The following is a 14,587-nucleotide window of genomic DNA, read 5'->3' as shown; positions in this document are numbered from 1 at the left end:
TACAGGTAGTGGTGTGCAAATTTTGTTTAGCTCGAATTGGGATCCGCAAGTACAATTCCAGCTGTGGACGAGATTAAAATAAACCAAAGAAGCTAATAAAGGCTTTGCTTTTCCAAAGCGGAGCTCACCTTGGCTCCATTCCACCGACGTGCTCCGCCGTACAAGCGGTGCGGGTTTAACCATTGGGGGAGCACCGCGGGTGCATCGGAACTCCAACTGCCGGGGGGCGGGTGGGGGGGGGGAGGGGCTTGGGTTAGGAGAAGGTGGGTGGGCTCCACCGCCGAGCTCTTCGATCACGCTTTCCCCGCCAGCATCCGACACGTGGCAGAATGTCATATCATTGTTAAGAATGATGTGACGGCTATAAATACGGGCGGCCCCGTCTCTGCTCTGTTCCTCCTCTCTGGTCTCCTTTCGCCAGTCTTCTCCTCCCATAAAGACCGAGCCACCACGTGCGACCACTACCACTACCACTACCACCCCCCCTTCCTTATTTCTCATTTCACCACTCGGATTTTCCTCTTATTGTAAACATCCCCGTTTCGTAGTAGCTCGTTCTCCTCCGTCGTCAAATCAGGAAACGTAGGTGGCGCTATGCAAAAGAACGTTTTCTTCTTTTTATATTTAAAAGGGAGTTAACTAGAGAGGTTAAAACGGGTGATTTTTATTATTGATAGTTTTTTATCTTTTTGTGGTGTGCATAGGCAGTGGAAATGGCGGCTGTTGCTGCTACTGCTACTGCGATTCTTTGAAACCGGGCGATTCTCTTCGGCCTTTCCTTTGTAGCCATTCACTCCCTTCTCCTTTTAGTAGCAACAGCAGCAACTTATCTCCCGTCTTTCTCTCTCCTTTTACTCCCACAATTAGCAACTACAGTGGATTCTCTCTCTCTCTCTCTCTTCCTTTCTCTTTTTCTTGGTGTGGGAGAAGAAGAGATCGATGGAAGATCTATACAGCATACACCCGGGAATCTCCCGGGGAGCAGCGATGTCGGCCGTCGGATCTGTTTCCAGCTGCCTCCAGCCCGACTCCGATGTCTCCGGCGGATCGGACCTCAACGATCTCATCAAGGCTCAGATCGCCGGCCACCCTCGCTACCCCTCCCTCCTCTCCGCCTACATCGAGTGCCGCAAGGTATGGAGTACAATTCCGGTCGATTTTCTTGATCGTTTTCTTAGATTTCTTTTGTGGTGTTATTTTTCATGTATGGAAAAGGTCGGAGCGCCGCCGGAGATGGCGACGCTTCTAGAAGAGATCGGAAGGGATCGGTGCTCGACCGCGACGACGACAAGCTACGAGTGCGAGATCGGAGCCGATCCCGAGCTAGACGAGTTCATGGTATTATATCCCGTGCTACTTAATTTGGTAGTTTTAAGAAGTAATTCTCAACGAAAGCGATCTCTTCTTGTTCTTTGTTTGAAAGGAATCGTATTGCCAAATTCTTGTTCGTTACAAGGAGGAACTCTCGAAGCCGTTTCGAGAAGCCGCTTCGTTTCTAAGTAGCATCGAGATGCAGCTCAGCAACTTGTGCGGCAACGCCACCACTACCACGACAACCACGACCTCCTCCACCACTCCGTCTGGTAAAATATGATATGATTCCATTCTATATCTTTTCATTCTATTTTGGATGATCCTGACCGTCCGGTCCTATAGATCGGAAGAGAGAGAGTGTGTGTGGTAAGAGTAGTAGGGGGTAGGGCTTTGAGCAGTCAAATCGTGTCCATGCAAATGGGGTGCAGGTGTGTCAGAAGGGAGAGGAGAAGAGAGGAGAGAGGGGGAGTGCGTGCATAGGGTTTGGGCAAACGTTGTGGGTTCCCTTCCTTTTCTTTTTTTTCCCCTTCTCTCTCTTCTATCTCCCTCTATACCCCTACACTTACCCCTAGCTCAAGAATTATAGGATTTGTCATGGCTTGCTGCGGAATCCCGTGGCTTTATATACTAATTGGGGTTTCAAAGTACAAGTGAATTAGAAAATTTGGGCTTGAGAAGCATGCAATAGTAATTATATAACTCATATTTCATCGGGCATTAGATGGTCTCCTGAGATGTTGCTTAACTTTATCTGCAGTTGGATCACATCTGAATAGTCCGCCATTTTTTTTGGCCCTAGTTTTTAAAATGATTTGCTTTGGGTTATTTCCTCATAACGACTTTTGTCATTTGTGAAGATATTCATTACCTTCAAATTCGTCTATATTAATTCTCTTTCTCGCCATGATAGGAAGAGACTGTTTGTTAAATTCCTTTTGGAAACTTTTTGTGTTCCATTATCTCATCTATATAGCAATCTGCGGCTTCTCTCAGATGTTTATATTTATACTGGTCATATACATTTTTTCTACAAATGTAAGGGTTGGATGTTTCTCTTGATGAATTTCCATTCAAGCAGAATGCATATTTTTTTAAGAGAGAAGAATGTGTTAGGTGTTGCACTAAATAAATTTAAATCTAGTTAGATCATATTATGCTTTCTTTTTAAGAGAGAATGTACTGTTCTTGAAGTTTTGTTTGAATTAGCTTGCTAAACTGGTTCCTTAGGATATGTGGATGATTCAAGTATTATATGTCAATCTCCTATCCACATAACATTGCGAATTTGCGATTACATTACAAGCAAACAGGAAAAAAAAAACCATATAAGGCTGGACACACTGCTGATTTATATCTCATTTTGACCGTAGTTGAGTAAACAGATGGGCCAAATAACTTCAAATCTCTGAGGGGTTTGTATGGTCTGGTCCCATAAGGCTCTTGAAGCAAGGGGTGAGCTGCACTGCTCTTTTCTTATAGGAAAGATGCCCTACTAGAGAATCTGTTGAGAGGATGAGGGGAGAGAGGTAAGGAAGGACAAAGTGAGCAGGAAAAGAAATTTAAAGGATTCATTGTTACTGAACAAGATCCACTGCTATAATCGTTGTTGTTAAGATCTGCCATTCCATCATTTGTTCAGGAACTTGACAATCTCAGGTAGAGCCACAACCTCACCTCATGTTATTTGACGTCTTCATTGTGTCCTCACAAGCAGCTTCTTTGTACCCTCTGCACACTGAACCTTAGGATGAGAGAGTAAGAAAATGAGTGGGATTAAAGGCAACATGAGGAGAAACAATCTTAAATGAGAACTCGGCGTAACCAATGATTGTCATCATGTTGGAGTACCATATAGATGACATGCTACTAAAGGATAATAGTTTACAATGTCTCATCTGCAAAGCTTCTCTATAGCATTTCACCACCAAGCTTATCACCCACTTCTCATTTTAAAGGATTGTATGCACTAGCAAAGATGAATGATGGACTCAAAGTTACCAATTTACCTCATTTACATGGTACAATTTTTGCTACTTTACTCGGAGTTGTCAAAAAATCATTTTCTATACTATATATTAATATTACATTAGTTTTCCTGGAAGGAATCAACGGAACATGTATGCGTGTGTTTCATCCAGTTAAGTTGTGAATAAAACAACCTAGCTTTATTATATTGTCTTTGGTCTTTTGCTTGTAACATATGGTGCGAAATCTCCCAGTTTAGTTCAATTAGTACCTGTCTTTCCAGGAACATCTATTTTGTTTTATGACTGGAATCTCTCTTTGAGAAGGTTGTGGTATGGGCCATGTGAGTATGGACAAGCATTTTCCAAGAAGTTGCCACTTGTCCTTTTCTTTCCTTATTTTCTTCTTCTGCGCAGTTGTGTTGGCCTAAACAAGCAATTTGGTGATGTTTGCAATTATAAGGTGATATTTCATTTTTCAACATCTAAAAAGGTTCTAGTGAGATGCATAATATAGTGCCTTATACCATTACTTTTATAAAATAGAATATACACGGTGAATTACTTTTGTTCTAGGATCACCTTCTATGATGCATCAAATCATACTTTCATGATGAAGAGATTGAGATGTTTGATCACCTTTTTGTGGCTATGATAGGGTAAATTTTTGTTTTCCTCCAGTTATGGCAACTCATGCTAGTGATTCAATTCGTTATTGACTCTACATGCATGTTGATCCTAATAGGATTGTTGCTAATTATCTTTCTTCAGATGAAGTGGCAGGATCCTCGGAAGAGGAGCCATGCTCTGGGGATGTGGATGCATTGGGAGGTCAGGATGGTTGTCCACGCTTGGCTGATCATGAACTGAAGGAAATGCTTCTTAAGAAGTACAGTGGTTATCTAACCAACTTGAGGAAGGAATTCTTAAAGAAGAGAAAGAAAGGGAAGCTTCCAAAGGATGCAAGATTGACGTTACTCGACTGGTGGAATACCCACTACCGCTGGCCTTATCCAACAGTAACCTCCTGATCGATTGTTCTTTTAATGTCCTGATTGGAACTCAAAAGAGACTGCTACTTTTAAATGTTCATAGTGTCAACCAGCTTACCAGTTTCATTGATCGATGGCAATTGTTTGTCTTGTTTGGTCAGGAAGAGGATAAAGTGAAGCTAGCAGAGATCACTGGGCTTGACCCAAAGCAGATAAATAATTGGTTCATTAACCAAAGGAAAAGACACTGGAAGCCATCAGAGGACATGCGGTTTGCTCTCATGGATGGTGTTACTGGTGGATCCAGTGGGACTACATTGTACTTCGACACAGGCACTGTTGGCCCATGAGCTACAGTCCAGCTTTCTTCATCTTCTATCTACATGCATTGTAGTTGGTATGTGGTCATTAAATTACCACACTTTGATGGTCGTGTATATGGTTCCATTCAAGCAACCTATAGCACCGCCGGATGATTATTAGCTAAGCTTCTATTATGCTCTGTATCAGTGTGGACTTGAGGAGATACTTTCAGCTATAAGGTATATACATTGGTTTCTTTTGTAGTAGTGGATGCTTGCTGCCTGTTAATATTTAGTAAATTATTTAGTGTCTTCTTTCTTATTAAGAAGGTAAAGAAGGAATTCTGCACTCATTTTCATTATCATGACCTGGGCCTCTTAGTTGATTGCGTCACACATCTACTAGCTGGTTGATGGTAAATGCTAGATTTTATTCTGAGTTTTGATGGTGTGCAATTTTTAGCTGAAGTGGTTGCAAAGTGATGTGCTGGTATGTCACCAGAGTACTAGCTGAAAAAGGAGAGAACAAGTAGGCATCGCCCATAGTACCCCTTTCCATGTCTCCATGCTCCATTACAAGATAACATAATTCAGTAAAATAGGACCGTCAGGTTTGGTCTATTAATTTATCAGAGATAGGATAATCCAAAATAAGGATTAATGCCAACTAAAATGCTAAGCCTACTTGCTTGAGGTCTTGACCATAGGGCATGGAGACAGAGCAACAACAGCAGAAACCATAAGCCTTTTTATATTCGACATCTATATATATATATATATATATATATACACATATATATCCATTCTTACCATTTGAGATCTAGTAAGTGCTAATGAGAGGAGGTAACTCTGTTATTGTCTCGTCGTGGCCCATGCCCAATTATGTGAATATTTTCAACGTCTTTTGCCAAGAATGGTTGTTGCTTATGATAGAAACATACATGGATTGGAGTTACTCCTTGCTACGAGTAGAGTTTCACACGTCATAAGTATACAACAAGCGGTGGCCTTAAGTCCATCTATGCGGCGTTGCAGAGAATCTCTCTCGACCTATATATGTTTGGACGAAGAAAATTGATAGAAATATGTGGGAAAAGGGGGGGGGGGGGGGAAGATAGAGAAATATGTGGGAAAAGGGGGAAAAAAGAAACAGAAATCCAAATGGGACAAGAAAACCTCCCAAAAAGGTAATGTCAGCTTTCAACAGCTAGGCGTAAACGGCAAACAGATCAGAAGCACAGGAAAACAATTCCCCTTGTCTCTTCTCTCGCCATTTTGCTTTTAAGAAAAAACTAAGACACATTAGGCTTTTATTTAGATCAAATACATTGGATCATCGTCACGTATCACACCACCAATTAAATACTAACATTTCAATGATTACAATTGCGTTCCGGCCACCACAACATAACAACGTACAAAGAGGCAACACGTACGGATCAAGATCAAACCGTTGGTGACACATCAGCTCTTTCAAGGGGGCCACCGACCTCAGCGCTCATGGCCTGCATCTTGCAGCACTTGCACGGCCTCATCCCCGCCGTCCCGTGCCCAATGGACGGCCCGTGATGCGGCTTCCTGGCCACGATCACCGAGTTGATCACCTCATTGTTAGGGTGGTAAACCGACATCACCTCGAACCCTCTCAGGTCCTCGGCTTCCACCACGGGATAAAGAAACCCCCGCGCCCCGTGCGCACTGCGCACCACCAGCTTCGCCCCCGGCGCCATATAGCACGCCAGGTGCTCGATAATCCTCCGCTTCTCCTCCCTCCCGACCCCCACCAGCGCCGCCAGGAACACCACGTCGTACCCCCCGAGCGCCTGCCCCGCCGCCATCACGTCGCACGTGCGGAACGCCATCCGGGCCCCCACGTCGGCGTCGGCCCGCACGAGCCGCCGCGCGCGCTCGTTGGCGGCAGAGGAGACGTCGTAGTTGTGGAAGGCCGCCGTCCTCATGTGGCGCGTGGCGAGCACGAGTGACGTGAGGGGCAGCGGGCCGGAGCCCACGAAGGCGACGCGCGCCGGCGGGCCGGTCACGTGCCGGGAGAGGAGTGTGTGCTCCAATTGGCTTAGCTTGAGGTAGTTTGAGTAGTAGGGGAAGAGCTCAAGGTGGTCGAGTGGGTTCTCAAACGAGGCTAAGAGATCCGAGTAATGGGATTCTAATAGGCTCTCCGCTTCGGAACAAATGGCTATTAGCTTCGTTCTCATCTCTTGCATGGATTCGTTTAGCTTGGAGACGTCGATAGGATTCTGGGGGATGCATGCGTCGACTAGCTCGGTGAAGAGGGCGTCGACTTCTTTGGATGGGCTCAGAGATTGGAGCTTGGAGATTTTGTCGTAGAGTTCTGAGATTTTTTGGATCAACATCTCCGCTTGGCCTCCCATAGTGGTGGTGGTGAGTGATCTAAAAGGTAGGCTTGTGATGGTTTATATAGCGGGCTTTCCTATAGTGGGTCCACTAAGATCTATGAGACTTTGTTATTTTAGCTTATCTTTTCTTCTTTTTTATTTAAGCGTCTCCAATTCCAATATGGAATTTAGCCCAAGGATAACGTGACCTAGTTATACAATAAAGCATATGACGTGGTTTGATTCTCTTTAATCTTTGTTTTCACACGTTGGTATTAGGCAATGCGCCTACGTGGCTACTATTTGGTGGTTTATTATGGTTGTTTGCAGCTGTTTTATGTCATGCAGCTCTTGTTTATGATTGACTCAGCGATGGAAATGGTCCGATAATTGGTATTCGTTTTCCAAAAGTCCAATGAGAGAGAGAGAGAGAGGTAATACACCAAACGTGCAATGATAACGGTCGATAATTTTGTCAGGAAAATCGAAACCTTAACCTTGTTTTATGATGTGGTAATTAGAAATTTAGAATGGAGGGATGGGACGTAAACCTGTGGGTGTGGGCCGTGGGGAGCTTAAACTATTTGATTAGTCTGGTGGTAGTTAATAAATGATTGGTGGGCCATCAGGAGGAAGCGTACGAGGGTGTTGGTGGCAATTTCATGGCCAAAATCATGCCGTCTACTATGTGCATCCGTACATTACGTCAAACTCAAATAGGCTTACAAGGTCCTGGAATATTTATGTTCACACTATAATTTAATCCACAGAATTGTCCAAACTTTGGGCAGAAATCTATACAAAATTTTAATGTCATCTGCAACACACCAAGAAGATATTGTTACATCTCATCAAGAATGGGACCTTCAGAATTTGTATTGATAAATGTCCTCCTGCTCCATCGAGCAACATTAAAGCCTCCTATATTTGAAGATAACTTTCGTAGTTTCATGGCATGATCTTCAACAGTCCACTAAGCCAATCAAATGATACAAAGCAGAAATATAGGAAGTACCCAAAAGTAACACAAAAATATAGGAAGTGACAAAAAATAAGACAAAAATATAGGGAGTTTGAATCTGCAATTCGCAATGCTAATAATGGATGTCCCAGAACCACCACACTAAATTGACTTCGAAGCGAGAGCTATTGAACAATGAGCTCACTGTGCATTTCAGACTCCTAAGCTTTGATCAAAACAATGTGAAGACTTATGAAGTAAAGCAGAAGGTTTTTCCATGCTGCAAGGACAAGGAGAAATAGCATGAACAATAATCTGATACCCAACAATGCTGCTGCCATAAACTATGTGCAACACTCGCTGCACCGATCAGTTACAGTAAGTATAACAACAAAAGATGTACTAAAAATTACCAAAGAGACTCTCAAAAGATTCCAAAGCCCTCGGACTCTTCGGATTTTTCATTTGAAGTTTCATAGTATCCAGCTTCCTCACTTGGACCATCATAATTTGTTTCCTCTGTTCTATAAGAATCTTCATAAGAAGTTTCATGGTATCCGGCTTCCTCACTAGGATCATCAGAGTGAACTTCTTTCTCAGTTCTGTAAGAATCTTCATATCCTGAACCATCATCTGTGCTGAAAGAGCTTGTTTCATCTGTCGGTTCAACAAACTGAAGCAAAAAATTCACTCCATTTACAACATCATACACCATCAATCCTATCCTTCCTCCAACCCAACTTCCGAGATGACTTCCCACAAGATAACCAAACCTTCCCAGCCTCTGCTCCCCATGGAAACCTCCTGCATAGGTGCCACACAAGGTGCCAGTACCCCTGAGAAATCCCTCCGTCATAGAGCCCCCATAGTAAATGGCTTCAAAGAAGTCCCAGCCTGAAGATATGATTGGACCTACAATGCGCTTGGCTTGACGGGAAGCCAATTTTGCAGCTTTTGCTCCATCCTTTTGAGCCTTCTTGGCCGCATCACTGGCGCTCAGTCCCCCTGTCAATGCCTCAGTCAAAGATTTCTCAGTGGTTTGCTGCCTTACTCTCTCCACATGTGCATTACGGATGTTGTAAACATACAGCTTCACACCCTCCTTGACCCCACAAGCGAGACTTCCAGAGCCCATGTCAAAGCAATTCAAAAATGTAAATTTTCCGCTCTTGGATGCAGCTTCTTCTCCAACAAGTTCTCTGAATTTTTCAGCTGGAAGAAAGAAAGAAAGTGTCATATACTATTCAGCAAAGAAAACTAATGCATTTTCGCTTTTAAGAAGAGAGATTTTCTGCAACTTGGATTAGGTTCAGAAAATTCACTGGTCTCAGATACATGTAAAAGACCATTAAATACTGCTGGAACTCAGAAACTACCCTGCGATTTCAGCTTAAAACAGAACAGCCTGCATGCTGTAAGATAGTCTCATTCTAAGCATGCCCTCAAAGTGTCTAATGTGTCAAGAGTCCCAACATGGGAAAACATGGTATTGAAACACTATGATACTACGGCTGCCAAACCCAACGCAAAGCAAAATCTTGCAAAAACTGTGTTTCAGGCTTTAGATGAATTACCAAAAGTGGAGAATCTTTGCAAAATCTTGGCTAAATCCAATGAAGCTGACAAAAATCACTTGACCAAACTGCCGACTTCCAATCAGTTCAGATGAAACTTACTGGGAGGAAAATGGAATTGCCTTTGGAATGAAACTGAGAATATTAGCTAATTTCCTTCCTATTGTTTAGCTTTTGGGGTCCATGCAAGCAAATTATGCAGGGAGTATTTAACAATCCCTTTCGCTACTTCTTTTCAAAAATTCTTGTATACAACAGTTTGTGCGTAAGTTATACCTTTCTTGATATATTCCTAGTTCTGAATTATTTCCTAACACCATATTGGTGAGTCCTATAATGCTATTCTATTCCTTTTCTTCTCTCAGTTCAAGCAGGGAGATTTTCATATCATTTTATTTTGTTCTCAAAGTTGGGTATTCAAAATATGAAAAAATACTGTAGGAAATCATGAAACACATGCTCCCCCGAGTGCCATGCGGGATTGTCTAGAAACTGGACATCTTAATCTGTTGCAAATTTGTAAATTACAGAGGACAAACTAAAGGAGGAAACAGGAACAATAACCAATCTTTTGGTGTGCGTTTGTGCTACCAATTATTAGTAATATACAAATCCACTAACATGGGAACCCCATTTCAGTGAGCTTAAAACTGTTTGCCTATGCCTTCCCAAATCTCACCAGTGCTAAATATCCTAACTCTAATAAATCAACAGCAATAAAACACAACCCAATAAAGACGGAGATCAATAAATTAAAATTACAATCCTATAATAAGTATTCCTACATATCTTTCCTTTCTACAGAATACAGATCCAACACTAATTGCGTTAAATACAACAGATTCGCAGGGAAACCTATAAGAAGAAAACAAATCCAACTTATTGTGCTAAATTATTTGACTTCTTATCCTCCATCATACCGGCGATATGAAAAATAAGAAAATAAAGCAAATTTATCTAACACAAAGTACTATAACATAAAAAATACGACATTTTTAAGAGAAACCTGTCATGCTAAGAGCGATCAGACCCATAACGAAGAGCATGAGCTGAACCCGCCGTTTCTGGAGATCGAGCATCCTGGAAAACTCGCCGCGAAGCCCTAATCCTAAGTTAGAATCTTTGGGCTTTGAGTGCAACGAGGGCGAGGGCGAGGGCAAAGGCGAGCGAAGCAAAGCGGTTTAAGATTCTCATCAGGTGAAGCGAGAAAGAGGGAAAAAAAAGAAGCGAAAAAGTCGAAGTCTTCGCGAACAATTTATTAGTCTCCTCTGGCGTCGGGAAGAGATAGTCCGACTAGTTTCTAGTAGGATAAGGGAGTTTTTAACCAAACTAGTTTTCTTCTAAATTTTATTTACTAAAATATATTATCATTCAAACTTATTATAAAAAATATATTTTATTATAATCCTAAAACTATATATTTTATAAATATTTTATTACTAAGATAAAAACAACACTACCAAAATAAATATTTTTATATAAAAGTAAAAAATTTTACTAAGCAACTCAAACACTAACTTAAATAAATTTTATAAATAAAAATATCAAAATAGTGTATAAAAATACTGAATCAATCAGCGATTAGGTAAAAATATAAAATACGACAGTGAAATAAATCCCACAAATTTGAGGAGCAATATATTTTGGTAAAAAAAACGGTCCTTCACTCGGCAAAAGGAGTTTTTTCTTTCTTTTTTATATTTATTAATATAAAATAAATCTTCCAATATGTATGCTTGAAAAACTAATTATCATGCCCCATAGTCTCCAATAAAATTGTAAGGTGACAGAGAAGTATATGGCAAGCTCAGGCGTAGGGTTTTTCTTATGTGTGGGTCAATTCTCACACCTTTTGCTCTTTTGGACTATTTGTATAATGATACCCTTAAAAATTTTATTGTCTAGTCTTATAAACTTAGGTGAGCTCTTTTGAGGTAATAGTATTGCCAGAAAAATAAAAATAAATTGGCATAGAACAAGCTGTCGTTGAGGCAAGTGGGATTTGGATTTAGACCTCTTGCATTTTGTTATCATAGTGAGCAAACCTATTTTGAAAGCCGTATCCAATATTAGGTGATCGTAAATTTGGTAATTTCTTGTTTCTTGATGACAGAAATCCACAAACATTAATCGAATTAAATCCCAATTTCACATAGAATTGGGCAGAATTAATCTTCTCAGGGAATAAATAGTGTGATAGTAACTCTGGTTTACAGAAGTGAAGCAGAACTGCTGAGTTGATTACTTGCTGCCACTAATCTGCAACAAGAACGCCATCAAGGAGATTGTATGCATCCCTAGAAACTGAGAGTTAGAGAGTTGACCATGCATAACCTTTATAGCATTTGCAAGCTGATTCTTTTGCGAGTTATAATACTGCAGATTACCTATCTATATCCAGTCATGACCTTGAAGCAGAATGATGGTTTAGATGCTTAATATCATTGAGAAAACTTTCAGTTCAATGCCATGGTCCAGGAAAACTGGTGAAGAAGGAAATCCAAGTAGCAGAACTTTTCTTCTCGGATCACAACCTCAAGTACATGCATTTTAATAGATTCCTATTTCCTTCATAACTTAGTGGGCATACATAGATATGATAAATCATACTTGTCAACTTAACAGACAGCAGATCTTAGAACTTGATCCGGTGTCTGACCCAATCTGGATTGATAAATCCAGAAACACAAGTCAAGAAGAATTCAACCCAAAAGCTATTACCTTTTTCTGCAATTTATATAGAACTTCCAAGGGCATCCATAGAAAAATCCATACAAACTATACTAGAACTTATAATTCACAAACCCAAACAACCATTTCAACATCTAATACAAGTCAAAAAGATTAAAAAAAATATGCAACGCAACCTGCATGACCACACTAATGAAAACGCGAAAAAGAGCAGCATACATCATAATAGGACGAACAGAGAACCAAGGTAAAAAAATCCCATGCAGCAAATTCATGGACCTACTAACTGAAAACCAAAGCCATCAATACTTGTCACGTAATAGTTTATGATTCAGAACTGCAACATGTCTGCAGTGGCAGCTATGATAGGATGGGCCACGAGCGGTGGCTGCCATGGCTTCAGGAGAGGATCCGGTATCTCAGGAATGTCGATCGGCACACCGCTAAATGCCTCCACAGTACGGAGCAGTGAGTTCAGCCACTTCAGCCTCTCAGTCAATTCCATCACCTGGGCTCGCAGTATGGAGTTATCCTTCTCCACATTGAGGTACTGCTGGGTCACAAGATTGAGTTGTACTTCCATCTGGCTATTCTCATTCCTAAGCTTGGCTCCTTGGTTTATCAGATCATCAATGTGCTGTTGCTTCCTCATGCGGGACCTCCTTGCGGACTCCCGATTTGAGAGCATCCTCTTGCGCTTTCTCTCGTCAGCAAGCATTGAACCCTCTTCGGGGCTGGACGCACAGCGCGGCGGCAAGGAAGACATCCTCTTCTTGCCAAAAAAATTCTTTGGTGTGCAAGTAAGTAGAGACCAAAATGGAGGAGAAAAGGAAAGATAAGAATTGTGATTTTACTCAGGTTGGGATTTTTGTCCTAGTTGAACGGATTAAGGATGAGGGCATAATTCATGAGAAAACGTAGAACCAGTACAGGAAAGCAACTGAGAAGGAGTGGAGGAAGCAGAAGCGCCGGCGGCGGAGAGTGGAGATATTCATAACAGCTAGGAAAGATGTGATTCTGATATAGTTGGGTCCGAGAACATCGAAATCATGAAGAAATCCTTTGCGATGATATCAAATGTACGGAACGGAATTTAACAAGAACACCTTAAAAAGATCAAAATTTTCCGACAGGAAACAACAGACTTTGCGAACTGGGACTCGTCTAAATCGAGAGGTCAACCTCACAAGGCCCGATTTGGGGATTTCTGTGTCGTCTAAACGGAGAGATGAGTCAAACAAATTTAACCCGGTGATCAAAACACAGTCTTCTCAACCCAAAGCTAAGCCAAAACTCTCTCAAAGGGAGAAACTTTTAAAAGAGAAGAAAGAAATACTTAGCTGGAGAAAGGAAACCCGAAGGCCGGAACGAAAGCTAAACCACCAATAGGTCACCAACCAAACCAAAGAAGATCCCAGATCTACCCAAGATGCGTATTTATAGGCGCAGACAGGGGCGTAATGGGAATTAGGAGATGGAAATATTGACATCGTTCCACCGACACGAACGTGTATTGATGTAGATATTTGACCTAAGATAAATTTTGATTGGAGGAATGGAGATTTGGATCGAACCGGGTGTACGTTTTCAACTGTTCGACAACTGTCTTCTGTTGGATGTCATTGAATAATAAGCAAAACCAGCGGAGTATATGGTGGGCTTGGGATATTTCGTGGAAGAAGAAGCAAAGTCTTTGAAAAGGATAAACTGGGAGAAAGATTTTTCTTATTATCAAATTCCTAAAACAACCCTCTGTGGATTCAAACTATGGGGTTCAAAGTTGGCTTGGACGGGTTGGGGATGGACTAACAAGAGGTATTACATCATCACTTACGTAGCCACTTGCTAAATGGCAATATTTAATGACGGGATGAAGGAAAATTTGGTCATTTAAGTAGCCCAATATTACTTCAAAGGTTGATTGGATTAGTTCAGCAATGCCATTATTTTTTTGGCCCAACTATTAGTTAGGTATATCACACTGAGCCATAGACTACGATCTCTTACCGGCATTTACTTTTTGTTTATTTAAATCATTCAAGAGCAAGCCAAAGGCCGGAGACACTAAGACTTCATAAAACTTTAGTCACCTAACCTAGGCTTGCCAAGCTGTGCCTCTAAAATTAATCGCATCGTGGAACTATCAATTAAATTAAACCGTTAAGTCAAGTCACCACCATCTAACAAATAATTTTTATTATTTAGAGTTGAACTCAATCTACAATCACCATAGTTGTAGGAAAGAGTACGTAGTAGAATTACTACCACTATTTACTTGATGGAATGTTCTCATATAGAATTACTACCGCGCATCCATTGTTAGTCTATGATGCGGCAGCATTTATGTTTCAAACTACTACTTGTGTTAAATCTAACATGAAACAGCACACAAATGCAACAGATCAAAGCAGAACAAGATGGTGTTATAGCAAATGGAA

At 41.3% G+C, this 14,587-nt stretch overlaps 4 protein-coding genes across 6 annotated transcripts; 1 reads left to right on the top strand and 3 right to left on the bottom strand.

Moving 5' to 3' along the window:
* Positions 1–112: 112 nt before the first annotated feature.
* On the top strand, positions 113–4,839 carry LOC140781833 (homeobox protein knotted-1-like 1). Of its 2 annotated transcripts, none has more exons than XM_073128081.1 (6): positions 113–582; positions 705–1,134; positions 1,216–1,338; positions 1,424–1,583; positions 4,050–4,297; positions 4,432–4,839. In XM_073128081.1, exons 2-6 carry the CDS (start codon positions 940–942, stop codon positions 4,618–4,620), a joined length of 915 nt encoding a protein of 304 aa, XP_072984182.1. In that variant the 5' UTR covers positions 113–582; positions 705–939; the 3' UTR covers positions 4,621–4,839. The 2 variants fall into 2 exon arrangements, with proteins under 2 accessions (XP_072984182.1, XP_072984183.1); XM_073128082.1 differs by having other exon boundaries at positions 458–582; positions 709–1,134.
* A 988-nt stretch (positions 4,840–5,827) lies between these two features.
* LOC140782418 (nicotianamine synthase 9) lies at positions 5,828–6,960 on the bottom strand. The gene has a single exon (XM_073128971.1). It carries the CDS (start codon positions 6,957–6,959, stop codon positions 6,018–6,020), a length of 942 nt encoding a protein of 313 aa, XP_072985072.1. The 5' UTR covers position 6,960; the 3' UTR covers positions 5,828–6,017.
* A 909-nt stretch (positions 6,961–7,869) lies between these two features.
* On the bottom strand, positions 7,870–10,760 carry LOC140782691 (uncharacterized). Of its 2 annotated transcripts, XM_073129404.1 has the most exons (3): positions 10,465–10,749; positions 8,298–9,096; positions 7,870–8,164 (listed from the first exon to the last, which is right to left on the bottom strand). In XM_073129404.1, exons 1-2 carry the CDS (start codon positions 10,535–10,537, stop codon positions 8,309–8,311), a joined length of 861 nt encoding a protein of 286 aa, XP_072985505.1. In that variant the 5' UTR covers positions 10,538–10,749; the 3' UTR covers positions 7,870–8,164; positions 8,298–8,308. The 2 variants fall into 2 exon arrangements, with proteins under 2 accessions (XP_072985505.1, XP_072985504.1); XM_073129403.1 differs by having other exon boundaries at positions 7,870–9,096; positions 10,465–10,760.
* Positions 10,761–12,480: 1,720 nt separating this feature from the next.
* LOC140782000 (bZIP transcription factor 53-like) lies at positions 12,481–12,915 on the bottom strand. The gene has a single exon (XM_073128313.1). The coding sequence runs from the start codon at positions 12,913–12,915 to the stop codon at positions 12,481–12,483; it is 435 nt and encodes a 144-aa protein (XP_072984414.1).
* Between the last annotated feature and the right edge of the window lie 1,672 nt (positions 12,916–14,587).

Source organism: Typha latifolia, chromosome 2, assembly GCF_019914945.1.
Source record: "Typha latifolia isolate L0001 chromosome 2, TyphaL0001v2, whole genome shotgun sequence".
NCBI lineage: Eukaryota > Viridiplantae > Streptophyta > Magnoliopsida > Poales > Typhaceae > Typha > Typha latifolia.
The sequence above is the reverse complement of the archived record's forward strand: the minus strand, read 5'-3'. Positions and strand labels throughout refer to the sequence as shown.

Bases quoted from the DNA above. Each gene is read 5' to 3' on its own strand.
- LOC140781833 (XM_073128081.1), top strand. From the start codon at position 940: ATGGAAGATCTATACAGCATACACCCGGGAATCTCCCGGGGAGCAGCG. The intron at 1,339-1,423 runs GTATTATATCCC...TTTGTTTGAAAG, and splicing joins CCGAGCTAGACGAGTTCATG to GAATCGTATTGCCAAATTCT. The intron at 4,298-4,431 runs GTAACCTCCTGA...TTGTTTGGTCAG, and splicing joins ACCGCTGGCCTTATCCAACA to GAAGAGGATAAAGTGAAGCT.
- LOC140782418 (XM_073128971.1), bottom strand. From the start codon at position 6,959: ATGGGAGGCCAAGCGGAGATGTTGATCCAAAAAATCTCAGAACTCTAC.
- LOC140782691 (XM_073129403.1), bottom strand. From the start codon at position 10,537: ATGCTCGATCTCCAGAAACGGCGGGTTCAGCTCATGCTCTTCGTTATG. The intron at 9,097-10,464 runs GTTTCTCTTAAA...TCTTTCTTCCAG, and splicing joins GATCGCTCTTAGCATGACAG to CTGAAAAATTCAGAGAACTT.
- LOC140782000 (XM_073128313.1), bottom strand. From the start codon at position 12,915: ATGTCTTCCTTGCCGCCGCGCTGTGCGTCCAGCCCCGAAGAGGGTTCA.